Source organism: Geotrypetes seraphini, chromosome 16 (assembly GCF_902459505.1).
Source record: "Geotrypetes seraphini chromosome 16, aGeoSer1.1, whole genome shotgun sequence".
NCBI classification, from domain to species: domain Eukaryota; kingdom Metazoa; phylum Chordata; class Amphibia; order Gymnophiona; family Dermophiidae; genus Geotrypetes; species Geotrypetes seraphini.
The window spans coordinates 42,490,474-42,504,409 of NC_047099.1; the positions used below are offsets into that span (position 1 = coordinate 42,490,474).

The 13,936-nt window shown below is 43.7% G+C and overlaps 1 protein-coding gene across 4 annotated transcripts in view; it reads right to left on the reverse strand.

Annotated features, from left to right (window-relative positions):
• KIRREL1 (kirre like nephrin family adhesion molecule 1) overlaps positions 1–13,936 on the reverse strand; it is a 182,065-nt gene that overhangs the window by 20,850 nt on the left and 147,279 nt on the right. For all 4 annotated transcript variants that reach the window (XM_033924016.1, XM_033924017.1, XM_033924015.1 and 1 more), the window contains 4 exons: positions 10,429–10,534; positions 6,545–6,693; positions 3,076–3,203; positions 1,504–1,630 (listed from right to left, as the gene is read on the reverse strand). In XM_033924016.1, coding sequence (XP_033779907.1) covers positions 1,504–1,630; positions 3,076–3,203; positions 6,545–6,693; positions 10,429–10,534 — 510 coding nt within the window. The remainder of the gene's footprint in view (positions 1–1,503; positions 1,631–3,075; positions 3,204–6,544; positions 6,694–10,428; positions 10,535–13,936) is intronic.

Genomic DNA, 13,936 nt, shown 5'->3' on the forward strand with positions numbered 1-13,936 from the left:
TCTAACAACAGTCTCTCCATCCCAAAAAGAAATGCAACAGGGACTACAGAACTCACAAAAACAAAAGATATAAGTTGAAAAACAGAACCACACAACACAACAAGGACGTGGGGGTCACACAACATCCATCAAGGATGACCAGATGGCTCCACGTCATAAAGGACACGCTGAGCCAGTCTTGGTTTTATCTCATTGCACCTGTGAACTTATACAATAATAATATTTTGATGCCAGATAGAAACATAGAAAAATGAAGGCAGATAAAGAGCTTATAGCTTATCTAGTCTGCCTATCCATGCCAAGTACTATTCCCCCCTCTTCCTTAGAATCCAGTGTACTTGTCCCAAGCTTTTTTTTAATTCAGATACACTTTTTGCCTCCACCATCTCCACAAGGAGTCTGTTCCAAGCATTCACCACCCATTCCGTGAAAAAGTATTTTCTGAGGATACTTCTAAGTCCATCCCCTATTCCCTTCATCCTATGTCCCCTCATTCCAGAGTTTCCTTTCAGTCGAATGAGACTCATCTCATGTGCATTAATGCCATGTAGGAATTTAAACATCTCTATCATATCTCCCCTTTCCTGCCTTTACTTCAAAGCATACAGATTGAGATCTTTAAGGCTGTCCCCATATACCTTATAATGAGTACCACGCACCATTTTAGTAGCCTTCCTCTGAACCAACTCCATCCTTTTTATATCTTTTTGAAGGTGTGGTCTCCAGAATTGTACACAATATTCTAAATGAGGTCTCACCAGAGTCTTATGCAAGGGCATCAATATCTCATTTTTCCTTCAGCCATACCTCTCCCCATGCACCCAAGCTTTCACCTTCACCTTTTCAACCTGTTTGGCAACCTTAAGGTCCCGCTCCTCTTTCATGCACAAAAGTTTTTCACTCCCTAAACTGTACCATTCCATTTTTGCAGTCCAAATGCATGACCTTGCATTTCATAGCATTAAGTCGTAACTGCCAAATCCCAGGCAATTCTTCAAGCTTCCATAGGTCTTTCCTCATGTTATTCACACCATCAGGGGTGCCAATTCTATTACAGATTTTGGTATCACCTGCAAAGAGGCAAATCTTACTTGACAGCCCTTCAGCAATATCACTTACAAAAGTGTTAAAAAGAACGTCCAAGAATAACTGGCAAAAACCAAGAAGAACAAAAGTTTCTGCAGAAAATTGGCCCATTTGGTTTCCCAGTAGATTCCATCTATTCTGCTCCGTCTATGGATATCTCCCAGCTTTAAAATTATTCAAGTTTGACCGCCTGCAGAATATCTATAGCCAAATCAGTTCCAAGTGGGACACTGTCCCATCTCTTTTCTTCCTCTGTGAATGAAAGTTCACGGTGCTGGTTCTGACCGATCTAGAAGCCCAAACGAAGGAAGCTGGCCACACCCCTCTTTCTTCCAATAAAATATCAGACAGGCCACTGAAAAAATGTCAAGATGACCATCTCCTTTCTCCATTTTCATTACCGTAAAAAGCACGTACCGTTTACAAAGAGAGAGACCTCCCGCTCTCCCACTCCAATCCTCGGAACAATGGCCTTGCAGATGTACTGTCCAGCATCCGACTGGGTGACTGACTTCAGGTACAGCTGGTTACTGTTGCTGAGCACCTGCAAGGACAAAGGTGTGAGAAATCAAATCACAGGCAGGATGGAGAAACAGACAGACCTGGCCTGTAAATATGGACTAATGTTGGAGATGGAGGAAGGGGGGCTGCTAACAGGATGATGTGGGTCTGTCCTTCTCTGTCACTGTAGGGACACAGGGTTAAATGAGAAAAGGGTGGTGTGCGGTGAGAGATTAAGAGCAACTTTCTAACTGGGAGAGTGGTTGAGTGGTGGGACACAGTCCCCAAGGAGGTGGTGGGATCTCTGTTCCCGAAGGACTCTAAGTACAGGAGAGGCATACATCTGTCTGGGGCAAGTGAAATATGATAGAGAAGCCTGGAAAGACGAGATCACGCCTAAGCTCCCTTCCAGCCCTAACTCTCAATGAGTTTATGACTTAGAAATAACCACTTTAAAACTGATAAAAGACCAAACAGCTTGCCCAGTCTGCCTATGCCAAATTTACTCTCCCTTCATCTCCTCTAGAGATCCTATGCATTTGAATTCAGATACACTTTTTGTCTCTCTACTACTTCCATGCGTTCTCTGCTCTTTCGGTGAAAAAGTATTTTCTGAGGTGACTTCTGAGTCTTTCTCCTTTCACCTTCATCCTGTGCCCCCTCATTCCAGAGCAGTGGCGTAGCGTGAGTGATTGGTGCCCCTCTCCTGCCCTCTTCCCCACTGCCATGCAGGTGCGCTCCTCTTCCCTTCCCTCTCCCCATACCTTTTTATCTTCAGCACAAGCAGCCACGCGGGTCCCAGAAATGACATCAGAGAGCACCAAAGCCAACGTAGACAGCTACTTCATGGTTGCTCGTGCTGAAGATAAAAAGGTACGGGGAAGGGGAGGGAAGGGGCATGCAAGTGGAACAACTCCTGAACATCCAAATAGCATATAACCGGCTCTCTCCTGCTGAATATCCCGGTCAGTGGCTAGCCTGGTGACCAGCTATATCATGTGACATAGCCAGTCACTACCAATAATTAGTGGCTGGCTAAATTCAGTGGCCAGATAGACCTGCCTAAAAAGCAGATCTAGAACTTAGCTGTCCAATCAATGAATATTGGCTTATCTGGCCAAATCCTCCCCCCCAAGAAATTCAATGCCAGTCCCTGGAAATGATGCCGGCACTGAATTTCTGGTTTTGCTGCTGACCGTGAAATATAGCTGGGAGATATTACAGAAACACAAGGAGGGAGGGGGAACAGTTTCTGGAGAGAGACTTTGAGCTGGTTCAGGCTTTTCTGTTCTGGATGCTGTTTCCAAATGGACAGAGCAGAGACTGCAAATCCCACAATGCACTAGGAATGGAAGTTTAAAAGTAATCGGGATTGCCCTATTTAGAGCTAAGAAATTAGGGCTTTTCCAACACCCAAGGCCCTCCACAGCTTGCCTGGTTTATAGCTCTACAGTGGCCTTCTTTTAGGCAAGATAATGTCAAATTTACCATGTTAGATCCTTTCTTGGTCCAGGTGAGAGTGAGAGGAGGGTTTCCGGCCCAAACGCAGGTCAAGGTCACATCTGAGCTGATGTCTGTAGTTGTGGTCTTTGGATTTACCACAATGCGTGGAGCAACTTAAAAAGAAAAAGGTAGAGGGGGGAGAAAGGATGAGAGAAAGACTTATAGCTGGGGCACATAATAATGTGTCAATAAGTTTCAGTTGTGAACGTTTCCACAGCTCCTGGGAGCACGTCCTTTGTCACATAGTCAATAGAAACAGTCACCTCGTCAATACCTGACTAAGGCTCTTCATCCATCTATGTCAACCGTCTTCTGGTTGCCAGGGCAGCCTGCCTCACTCTTTGCTTTAATAAATATCTCCCAGTCCATTATCGTTAAGTCTGTTCCATTTTAAGAACTCGGAGAGCAGTTTGCCATCTCTGATAATGTCACCTGGGAGCAGCATAGATCCTATGAGGAAGTTGAGCTACTCATAAGCTAAAGTTTTCCTTTTCTTTGCTAAGATATTTAGCCTGCACTAAAAGGCATGCCCCTTATGTTGGCTCTCTTCAGGGACTTCTCATGCGCACCTCTCACCTTGTTCCTTCTTATCAAGAAGACATCTTGCACGGCCTTCCTTCTCACTCCCTGAAATCAGGGACTCAACACACTCAGGCTCCCTCCTTTCTCATCCCATCTGGCTCTCATCAGAGAACCATCATACTAGAAAATGACACAGGGACAAATTTTTCCTTGACCCCGCAGGAACTCTTTTTCCTGTCCCGGAGAGTTCTTTTCCTGTCCCTGCCCTGTTCCTACAAGCTCTATCCTCATTTGCACAAGCCTCAAACACTTTAATATCATAAGTGTTCGAGGCTCGTGTGGTTAAGGCAGAGCTTATAGGAATGGGATACGGACAGCGACAAAAGTCGCAGGGCCAGGACGAGGAAACTGAGTTCCTGTGGGGACAGTGAAAAAACTGCCCCCGTGTCATTCTCTACAGCAGTGTTTCTCAACTTGTTCCTGGAGTATCCCCTTGCCAGTCAGGTTTTCAGGCTACCTACAATGAATATGCAAGAAAGAAATTTGCATATAATGGAGGTAGTATATTCAAATCAATTTTATGCATATTCATTATGGATATCAAGAAAGCCTGACTGGCAAGGGGGTACTCCAGGACTGAGTTCTGGAGGCAGCATCCTGCCAGATACAGAGCACCTTCTCCATGACACACAGTCACAAATATTTCTGTTTATAAGGATAAAACATCTCATCCCAGATCTGAGGTTTATACTGGTACAATTGTATCATCAGCTTAAGAAGGATATGGCGTTACTCAAGAGGGTTCAGAGTAGAGCGACGCATCTGATAAAAGAGATGGAAAACTTTTCATACGCTGAGAGATCGGAGAAACTGGGTCTCTTTTCCTTGGAGAAGAGGAGACTTAGAGGGGATATGATAGAGACTTACAAGATCATGAAGGACATAGAGAGAGTAGAGAGGGACAGATTCTTCAAACTTTCGAATAATAAAAGAACAAGAGGGCATTCGGAAAAGTTGAAAGGGGACAGATTCAAAACAAATGCTAGGAAGTTCTTATTTACCCAGCGTGTGGTGGACACCTGGAATGCGCTTCCAGAGGACGTAATAGGGCAGAGTACAGTACTGGGGTTTAAGAAAGGATTGGACAATTTCCTGCTGGAAGAGGGGATAGAGGATTACTGCAAAGGTCCTGAACCTGTTGGGCCGCCATGTGAGCAGACTGCTGGGCACGATGGACCTCAGGTCTGACCCAGCGGAGGCATTGCTTATGTTCTTTTCATATGAACTGTTTAACTCCTACAAACAACTCTCTGACCATCCGTCCTCAGCGACGCCCACGTAGGTGCGTATGCGGGGAACCATGAATCACTTCTTCAAATAAGACATGTCAGAAGAAGATTTTATGTGATCCTACAGGGATCCCCATTTAATAAAATCCTGCAGAACGGCTGCTCACTACAAATGAAATGTTTCTGTTTTTCTAATCAGTATTTGAAAGGAGGGGGATGAGGCTCTCAGATATTTCCTGCAGGGAGAGAAATATGTACAGTACAGACTGTCATGGATGCAAACTCAGTTGGGGGTAAGGGAAGATTTTGCTTTCCCCTTCAAAGACATTTTTTCTTCCATAAGGAATTCATAATTTGCTTTCCCTTAAGAGAAAATGTTTCATTCATTGAGTGCAGATGGATCAAGATCCGTTAGCTATTATCTCAAGAGATGGCTGAGGGGAGATAGGAACTTGGAAGTCTATAAAGTACTGAGCGGAGTGGAATGGGTAGATATGAATTGCTTGTTTACTCTTTCTGAAAATAGAAGGGGGCATGTAATGAAGCTACTAAGTAGTAATTAAATTTTGAATTCTTTGGCAGAGAATGTGGTAAAAGCAGTTAGTTTAGCAAAGTTTAAAAAAGGTTTGGATAATTTCCTAAAAGAAAAGTCCATAAGCCATTATTAAGATGGCTTATATCTGGGATAAGCAGCATAAAATCTATTTTACTCTTTTGGGATCTTGCCAGGTAATTGTGACCTGGATTGGCCACTGTTGGAAACAGGATACTGGGCTTGAAGGACCTTCAATCTGTCCCAGTACTGTAATTCTTATGACATGGGGCCAAATTTTTCTCAGTCCCCATGGGAATTCATTTTCCATCCTGTCCCTGCCCCATTCCTGCAAGCTCTGTCCTCATCTGCACAAGCCTCAAACATAAGTGTTTGAGACTTGTACGGTTAAGGCAGAGCTTACAGGAATGGGGCAGGGACAGAGATAGCAGCAAAACTCACAGGGACGGAACAAGGAAAGTGAGTTTTGCTTCTGGGAAAGGGGATGGGGACAAATTTCTCCCCGCATCATTCTCTACATTGCACCACTCTAGAAATCATAATGTAGTAAAAGTGAGCCAAGTAAAGGACAATGAAGCCATTGTGACATCACGGATGAGGTTGGCTCTTATTGGTGGAATGAGGCATTATGATGTCACAATAACAGCTCTGTTATCAGAGGCTTAAACTTTTCACACTATTTATTTATTCAGTTTTCTATACTGTTCTCCCTGAAAGAGAATGACATGGGGACAAATTTTTCCTCTTCCCCGCAGGAACTCATTTTCCCATCCCCGTAAGTTCTTTTCCTGTCCCTGCACCATTCCTGAAAACTCTGTTCTCATCTGCACAAGCATCAAACAGTTTAAAATCATAAGTGTTCAAGGCTTGTGCGGTTAAGGCAGAGCTTACAAGAATGGGGCATGGACAGAGACAGCGGCAAAACTCATGGGGATGGGACAGGGAAAATGAGTTCCTGCAGGGACAGGGACAAATTTGTCCCCGTGCCATTCTCTGCTCCTTACTGCTTGGTATTACCCTGTCTCCTCTTTTTAGCAAGCACCGTTTGTCCACCCTCTCCCTCCCCAGATCACCACAGATACACTCTTACAGTGGACATCCACCAAGGTGCTGACGTTCGTGCTTCCGACATCATTGTGCACCTCACATGAGACCGGCTCCGTGAAGAAGGAATAGTCCACCTGGGTTTCATACACACTTTCTTTGGCCTCTTCGATCACCATGCCGCCCTTGGCCCACCTGAGAAGGAAAAGCAGAAGAAGCCTAATTTTCTCACTTGTCTTTGATCTGTTCCCCTCGGCCATTTCCTGCTTCTGCCTCCCCTCTCTCGCCTCTTTTCGCTTCCATCTTCTGCCTTTCTGTTACCTTTTTCGCCTTCCCTGTTGCCTGTTGCTCCTTCTCCTGTCTTTCTCCTAACAGCTGCCCTCCAGATTGTCTATCAGGAGCCTACTCTGTAATATGTCAAGCAGAAAGGGCTAGAAAGAATAAGCGTCCTTTTGACACAAACCAAGTCCCGAAGTTCTGAGGCTGTAATTTTCAATGAAAAATATTTCCCTTTTAGGGGTATAAATGGTTAATCAAGAAAAGGCCCGATGGCCATCAGCCTCCCTTTTCTCTTTTTCTTTAGTCTGAGAACCGGGGAGAGACTTAAGAGGCCCCCCAGGCTTTCTTTTGAGTTCTTGAGTCTTTATGGATTTTATAGAGCCAAGACAAAGGTTCATTACCTGAAAGATTTGTTTTGGATGTATTACTAAAGAGTGATTTCTAGCATTGCCATCTCAACTGCCTGATTTTGCCCAAATAGGGTTGGATAACAGGGTCTTAACCAGGGCTGTGGAGTTAGAGTCAGTAAAAGAATACAGACCATAACTCCAGTTTCAAAATAAAAACTAATATATGGTAAATTTATTATATTTATATATAGGGTGCCCACAAAAACACTCCTTGATTTTAAATGGTTACAAAATTAAAACTTATTAGAGTATGTTTATAAATAAGACAACAGCAAATACAAGTCCCAAAAAGCACGATTAGCAAGATTTTGCACAATCGCTGGCACTTTCACCCTTATAAGCTGCAATTGGTGCTGAAGTTACAACCTTCAGACAATGCAACACGACTAAATGACCAGGTGTTCCTCAAGTGGCCCCCGAGATCACCGAATATTACTGTTTATGACTTTTTCCTTTGGGGGTACGTACCTCCATTACCCGTAACTATAGATCAGAGGTCCCCAAAGTCCCTCCTTGAGGGCCAAATCCAGTCCCCAATGAATATGCATTGAAAGCAGTGCATGCACATAGATCTCATGCATATTCATTGGGGAAATCCTGAAAACCCGACTGGATTCGGCCCTCAAGGAGGGACTTTGGGGACCCCTGCTATGGATGATCTGCAGGAAGACATCACTGAAGCTATAAACGCGATCACGCCGGATATGCTTTGGAGAGTCTGGTCTGAGCTCGATTATCGCATCGATGTTTGCCGAGTAACTGGTGGAGCGCACATCGAGTGTATGTAATCAACAGATACCACATGAAACTTTATGAGCTGATGAAACTGTAGGTGAAAGAATAGTCCAATAAATTTTGGTTTTGTAACCATTTAAAATCAAGGAGTGGTTTTGTGGGCAACCTGTATATTTATTTATCCTAGATCTAACTTACTAATTAATAATTATATTTACCAGTACTTTAGACCCAGTAAAAAAAAAAAAAAAGAGGCGTCAAAGTTGATGTTTTGGTGTACCAACTGCATAGCTATGGTCTTAACACCTCCCTGCAACCTATCTCTGCTGATAAGCCATGAAGGGACTGTCCCCAATGCAGATGCTACACTCAGACTGTAGCCAGAACTACATCTCCCAATATGCAACTGGGCAAAAGCAACGAGGGATCAATCTGTGAAGCAAATCTATTTCATGCATAATCAATGTGGATATCCTGAAAACCTGACTGCCTAGGGTTCCCCCAGGACAGGTTTGGGAAGCCCTTCTCTCTGGGTTGATCTTGGTGAAGCTCCCTCCTAGTGATTTCTCTCTAAGGAGTCCTTTTATTAAGGCGTGCTAACTGATTTAGTGCATAATAAATGTTAAGGCATCCATTATATTCTATGGGCACCTTAGCATTTAGCGAGCCTTAATAAAAAAGGACCCCTAATTTAGGAGTAAAAGACATGGCTGCTTTAAAAAAAAAAATAAAAAAAAGCTCAGCCACATATGCAAATGCATCTAATGAATATTCATCAGGCAGAGAAGCCAGACTTGCTTGTGTCATCTGAGGACAGACATTCCCTATCTTGGCTTTGAAGCTTATAATAACAAGTTTCTAATTTGCCTACAACCCTGAATACATCAAAGCACCAAACTCAATAAGTAGAAAATAATGCATATTTTTTAAGGCAAACCAATTTTATGAGTTAGGTTTTTTTTTAAAGATTTTCTTTCATTTCCCATATGGCAGGCATTAAATGAATGCAACATAACGGCCATAGGCACTTAGCACAAGGCACTAAACCAACTATTAATCCATCCATTAAATTTAAATATAGAAGAGCACAGAATTAAAGAGAATCCAAAAGGATAAACGTGGCCCCCGCTCATGCTGAGACAGGATTTATGGCTCACCTCAGGGGCCTGCAGAGAACTTTGATTCTTATAGATTGACCAAAGCAGGGACTTCCTTGATGCAACTTTAGGGTAAAGAAAAAAAATGACCCAGTATTTTCCCCCAGGCTCTGCATGGAAATTCTAGTTATCCTATTCCATTCTGCAGAGTCAGTTTCCAAATAAAATTACTTTTTTATAGGTCGTGAGTCACAGTAATACCTTTTATTTTTCAATTTAAAAACTCTGTAGGGTTACAAGCGCTCCAGTTTTCTCCAAATAAGAAGTCCTGGTATTAACCCCTTCTCCCAGGGTCTGACATTCATAATAATTTATACAAGAAATCAGAAACATCCAGCCCATGAGTAAAAATATTTTTAGGGTTTTTTTTTTTTCGGGGGGGGGGGGCAAGTGCTGTACCTGATGGCAGTTTCTGTGTTCAGTTGTTGGCAAACCAAACTGCAACATATTGATAACCTCAACATAAAATAACCTGGCTGGTTTGGCTCCCTCTTTTTGGGTTCTTTTTTTGCAGCTGTACCACGAACGGAAGAAGGATTAAACAAAAGAAAGCTTTCATTTCTTTTTCTGCTGCTGCCGCATCACTTCCAGCCACCGGAGCACCCTGCCTAAACGTCTGAGGGAACAGGGAAGGTTTCTGGGTCAAGATGGGAATGAGCCGCTCCACTTCCAAGCAGCAGTGCTCCCTGCCTCCCCTCCCCACTTGTCCTCTGGCCTGACAACTCCCCCTTTTTGATTCTTTTTTTTTGTTTTGTTTCCCAAAATGCTCCCTCCCTCTTTCCCTTCTGTATCCCAAGTTTTTAAATAAAAAATCCTAGCAATTGTAGTTCATGCCCATGCCCTTCCTTCCCTTCTGTGTCCCTCTGAAGTCAGTTGCCCATGGCTTTATGAAGAGTTTCCGTGGAACTCCCGACCCCATTCTGGGATATAAGCTTTGCTCGGGGAGGCGGTTGCACATACAAATATTCATCACTTGTTGAAGAAGCTTTGCACAGGGCACTTGGTCTACAGCCAGAAGTCAGTTCGTAGTACAACAACTGGTAGGGATTTCATGCATCCTACCAGTTGTCACCCTACCAATTTTCATTCTACCGGTGTGTACAGCCCATGAGAAGAGCTGCTTCACATTGCTTCTGAGCATGAAAATAACTTCTTCCAACCTCTTGAACTTTCTCCCATAGCTTCTGACCAATCAAAGAGCTTTCCCAGTTCTCTGCACTCCTTCCCACCAAAGAGCTCCTAGCCTGTGCTCCATCCAGTAGAAAAACTGTCTCATAGTTATTGCTAGCATCCTGGAAATAAGCTGCATGGTAGTGGCAGTGACCTGTCTCATTTCCAGAAATACTGACCTGTAGCCTTTGATCTCGGGATTGGCAGCAGCCATGCAGGTGAAAACAACCCTTTCTCCTTCCTGTACCGTCTGGGGATGTATTGACAGGGTGACCGTTGGGGGATCTGGGAAACAGAGAAAGAAAGCATCACACGTCATTTCCTAACATTACTCTTAAGTCTGCCACCCCCGCAACCTCAATTGTGGGGAGAACAAAATCTAAAATTCACTTGAGACTGAATGAATGTTGTATCAGGATTAATACTGGCAGTGAATCATTGGCAGCTTAAAAGACACTCTGTTGAAGATGTGTTGAAGAGTGGTTGCTCAAGTAGAACAAGATTGACATGGGGGAGATTGACAGAGACAATTAAATTACAGAGAGCAGTATTGGATATTTTCTTTGAATTCAGCACCTCTAGATGGACTTAATTTGGAGATTGGATAGATGTCATTATGATGATTTTAGCAGTTATGCTGTGAATGAAGATGAGATACTGATTTTGATTGGCTATGAAGATCATGCAATTTTCCGAAAAAATGCTGAGTGTGTTATTTCATTTGCCAAGAATAGGGCGCTCTCTTGAAGAGGGCACGCAGTTTGAAAACAATGCACATTCTTTTTCCAAAAGTGCAACGCTACTTGTGCGCAAGCCATCTTGCAATGCCAAACACTGCATGTGCACATGCTGTTAGGAAAGGAATGTGCGAGGTGCGTCCTTGCTCCTACTGGTGCCCTTACACTCAACAGCTTTGCTCCCGAGATGAAACAAATGGCCATCGAAAATGATCAAAATTAATATTCCTGGAAACGACATGAAACAAAAGTTTTCTTGTTCCTAACCCTAGAATTTATGATATAGAACCAGTGAATATATTACATTGTACAGAACAGTGTGCATACTATATACAGTACTGCGGAGTATATATATTATGTAAATATTATATACCATGTAGTGTATATATTATTGTTCTATATACACGAGGTTACACCAATGATAGCAAACAGGACATTAGCTCACCAACAATCCTGCTCTGACATCTGCGCACAGGACCACAGCGCGCCGCTGGTTCTGCCGCTTTAACATCTTATTGTTAGCATTCTGAGGGGTGTGGGGGGAACCCCGGAACCCCCTCAGTATACTTAGAAGTGGTCGCGATCCCATTGGGAGGGGGAACCCCCCAGTACACCGAAAACTTCTGTTCTCTCGCTGTTCGGGAGTTTTCAGTGTAGTGGGGGTTCCCCACCCCCACCCCCAGCGGGAGCGCAAGCAGTTCTAAGTGTAGGGGGGTTCCCCCCATACCCCTCCTTAGAACGCTAATGGTAAGGCATGAAAGTGGTGGAACATGCGGCATGCATTAGTCCTGCACACAGATGTTGGCACGGGATTGTCGGTGCACCAATGTCCGCCGCGCTTGTGACGTGCCACCATACGCGAGGGGTGCTGAAAAGTTCTCAGTCCAACCAAGAAGAGAATGATGTGGATACGATTCAATTAATAATCTGAAACAATGTCAAAAACATAGAATTTTGTTTCTGCAAATTGACATCATCAGTGATACAGCAGAGGGAAGGCCCCGGTGGGGCAGCCCACAAAGCAGCCCCCATTCAGAGCGCCACTGCTGCTGCTTTAGAAGGCCTCGGAGGTATGTCAGGTCTCACCGGGGTGGGGGTTGCTGAATTGGCGAGTCCGATTTTCTCAGACAATGAATCAATTCACTGAAGTGAATCGGGCAGCACTATTGCATATATCATGCAGAGTCATGGAGTGTTACATATTATATATCATTTAGTGCAACAGAGTCGTACATTACGCTATAAAGGCTAACTGAAAGCAAATCATCTTTCATGACGTGTTATCAGTTTGGTAGCCGTCATTAATATTATTTTCTTGACTCGAGCCATCTTTCTCCTTTTAACTTGTGATATGGGAACGTGCTCTGGGCTTGTCCTGTGCACTCCTTCCTTCTCCACTTCTCTGACTTCTGCTTTCTCCTCCAGCCCTGCTCCTGCCAGAGCCACTCGCTGCCTGAGTTTACAAGAAGCTCTCGTGCTACCCTGTGTGTCTCAAATCCGGGGGACGCACATGCCCCTGACTAAGCTTACTCCCTTTGTGATGATATAATGAATACATACTGTCATTTTGGATGGGAATCAAACATTGCAGGCTTCGTCAGCTGTGCAGCTCACACACAGCATTAATTTAGAAGCCTGACAGACTGTGGTGCAGCTTTTCTCTGAGTGAGAAGTCAGGGGCTCCTGGCTTTCAACACTCGCTTATTTACATTATATATGTATATACGGTATATATAGAAACACACACAAACACCCACACCTTTATATAAAGAGTTACCGCTAAGTCAGTAACTCATCTTAAGAGTGCTTTGCAGATTCTGTTAATTTTTACTGATCTAAGATCCAGAATGACACAAAACGATGATGGATATAAGCTTTCCAGACATGTACAAGCTAATTCTTATACTGGTCCCATGAAAGGCATCTCATCTTATAAAGATGTATTTTTTTACTCCAGAATTTACACCTTAATCCCAGCCTGGATTCACACCTCTGCAAAAAGTCCATCTTAATTTGAGTGGCTTCAACCCCTTCACATTTACTAGGATATTTTTTTTTTCCATTTTTCTCATCAGGGAGTCATCAGATGTGATCTGTCTCTTTCTCATTCCTATTCATCTCTCATCAGAAAATCACTGTGCACTTGCTTCCCAACTTCCTTCCATCTGGCTCCAATCAAACCATCAAATAGGGCCTCCATCATGACTCCTCCTCATCTGGCTCTCATCAAGGAAGACCTTAATTATGATTTCTTCCCATCTAGCTGTCACCAAGCAATCATCAAGAAAGGCCTCGATCATGATCTCTTCCCATCTGACTCTTATCAAGGAGCCATCAAGCAAGGCCTCCATCATGATTTCTTCCTATCTGGCTCTCATCAAGGAACCATCATGGAAAGGTCTCCATCATGACTCCTACTCATTTGGTATTCATCAACGAACCATTGAGGAAGACCTTGATTATGGTTCCTTCCCATCTAGCTGTCACCATGCAATCATTAAGAAAGGTCTCCATTTTATCTCTTCCCATTTGGCTCTCGTCAAGAAAGACCTCGATCATGATCTCTTCCTATCTGACTCTTATCAAGGAGCCATCAAACAAGGCTTCCCATCTGGCTCTCATCAAGGAACTATAATGGAAAGGTCTCCATCATGACTCCTACTCATTCGGTACTCATCAATGAACCACCTAACCAGAAGAGGGAAGAACGTCCTGGGACGACACCTGGCTCACCTGCTCTGGAAGGCTTTAAACTAGGTGAGCTGGGGGGAGGGGACCCACTCTCACACTGGTAGGGTAAGTAACTCCATCTTGGAACCTGAGGTAAGTAATGGTAGGGTAAGTAACTCCATCTTGGAACCTGAGGTAAGTAATCGTGTGAATACTAGAGGGGACAGAGGCAATACCAAAGGAGACAAAGGCATGATCATGGAAAGCAAATTATCTCGCG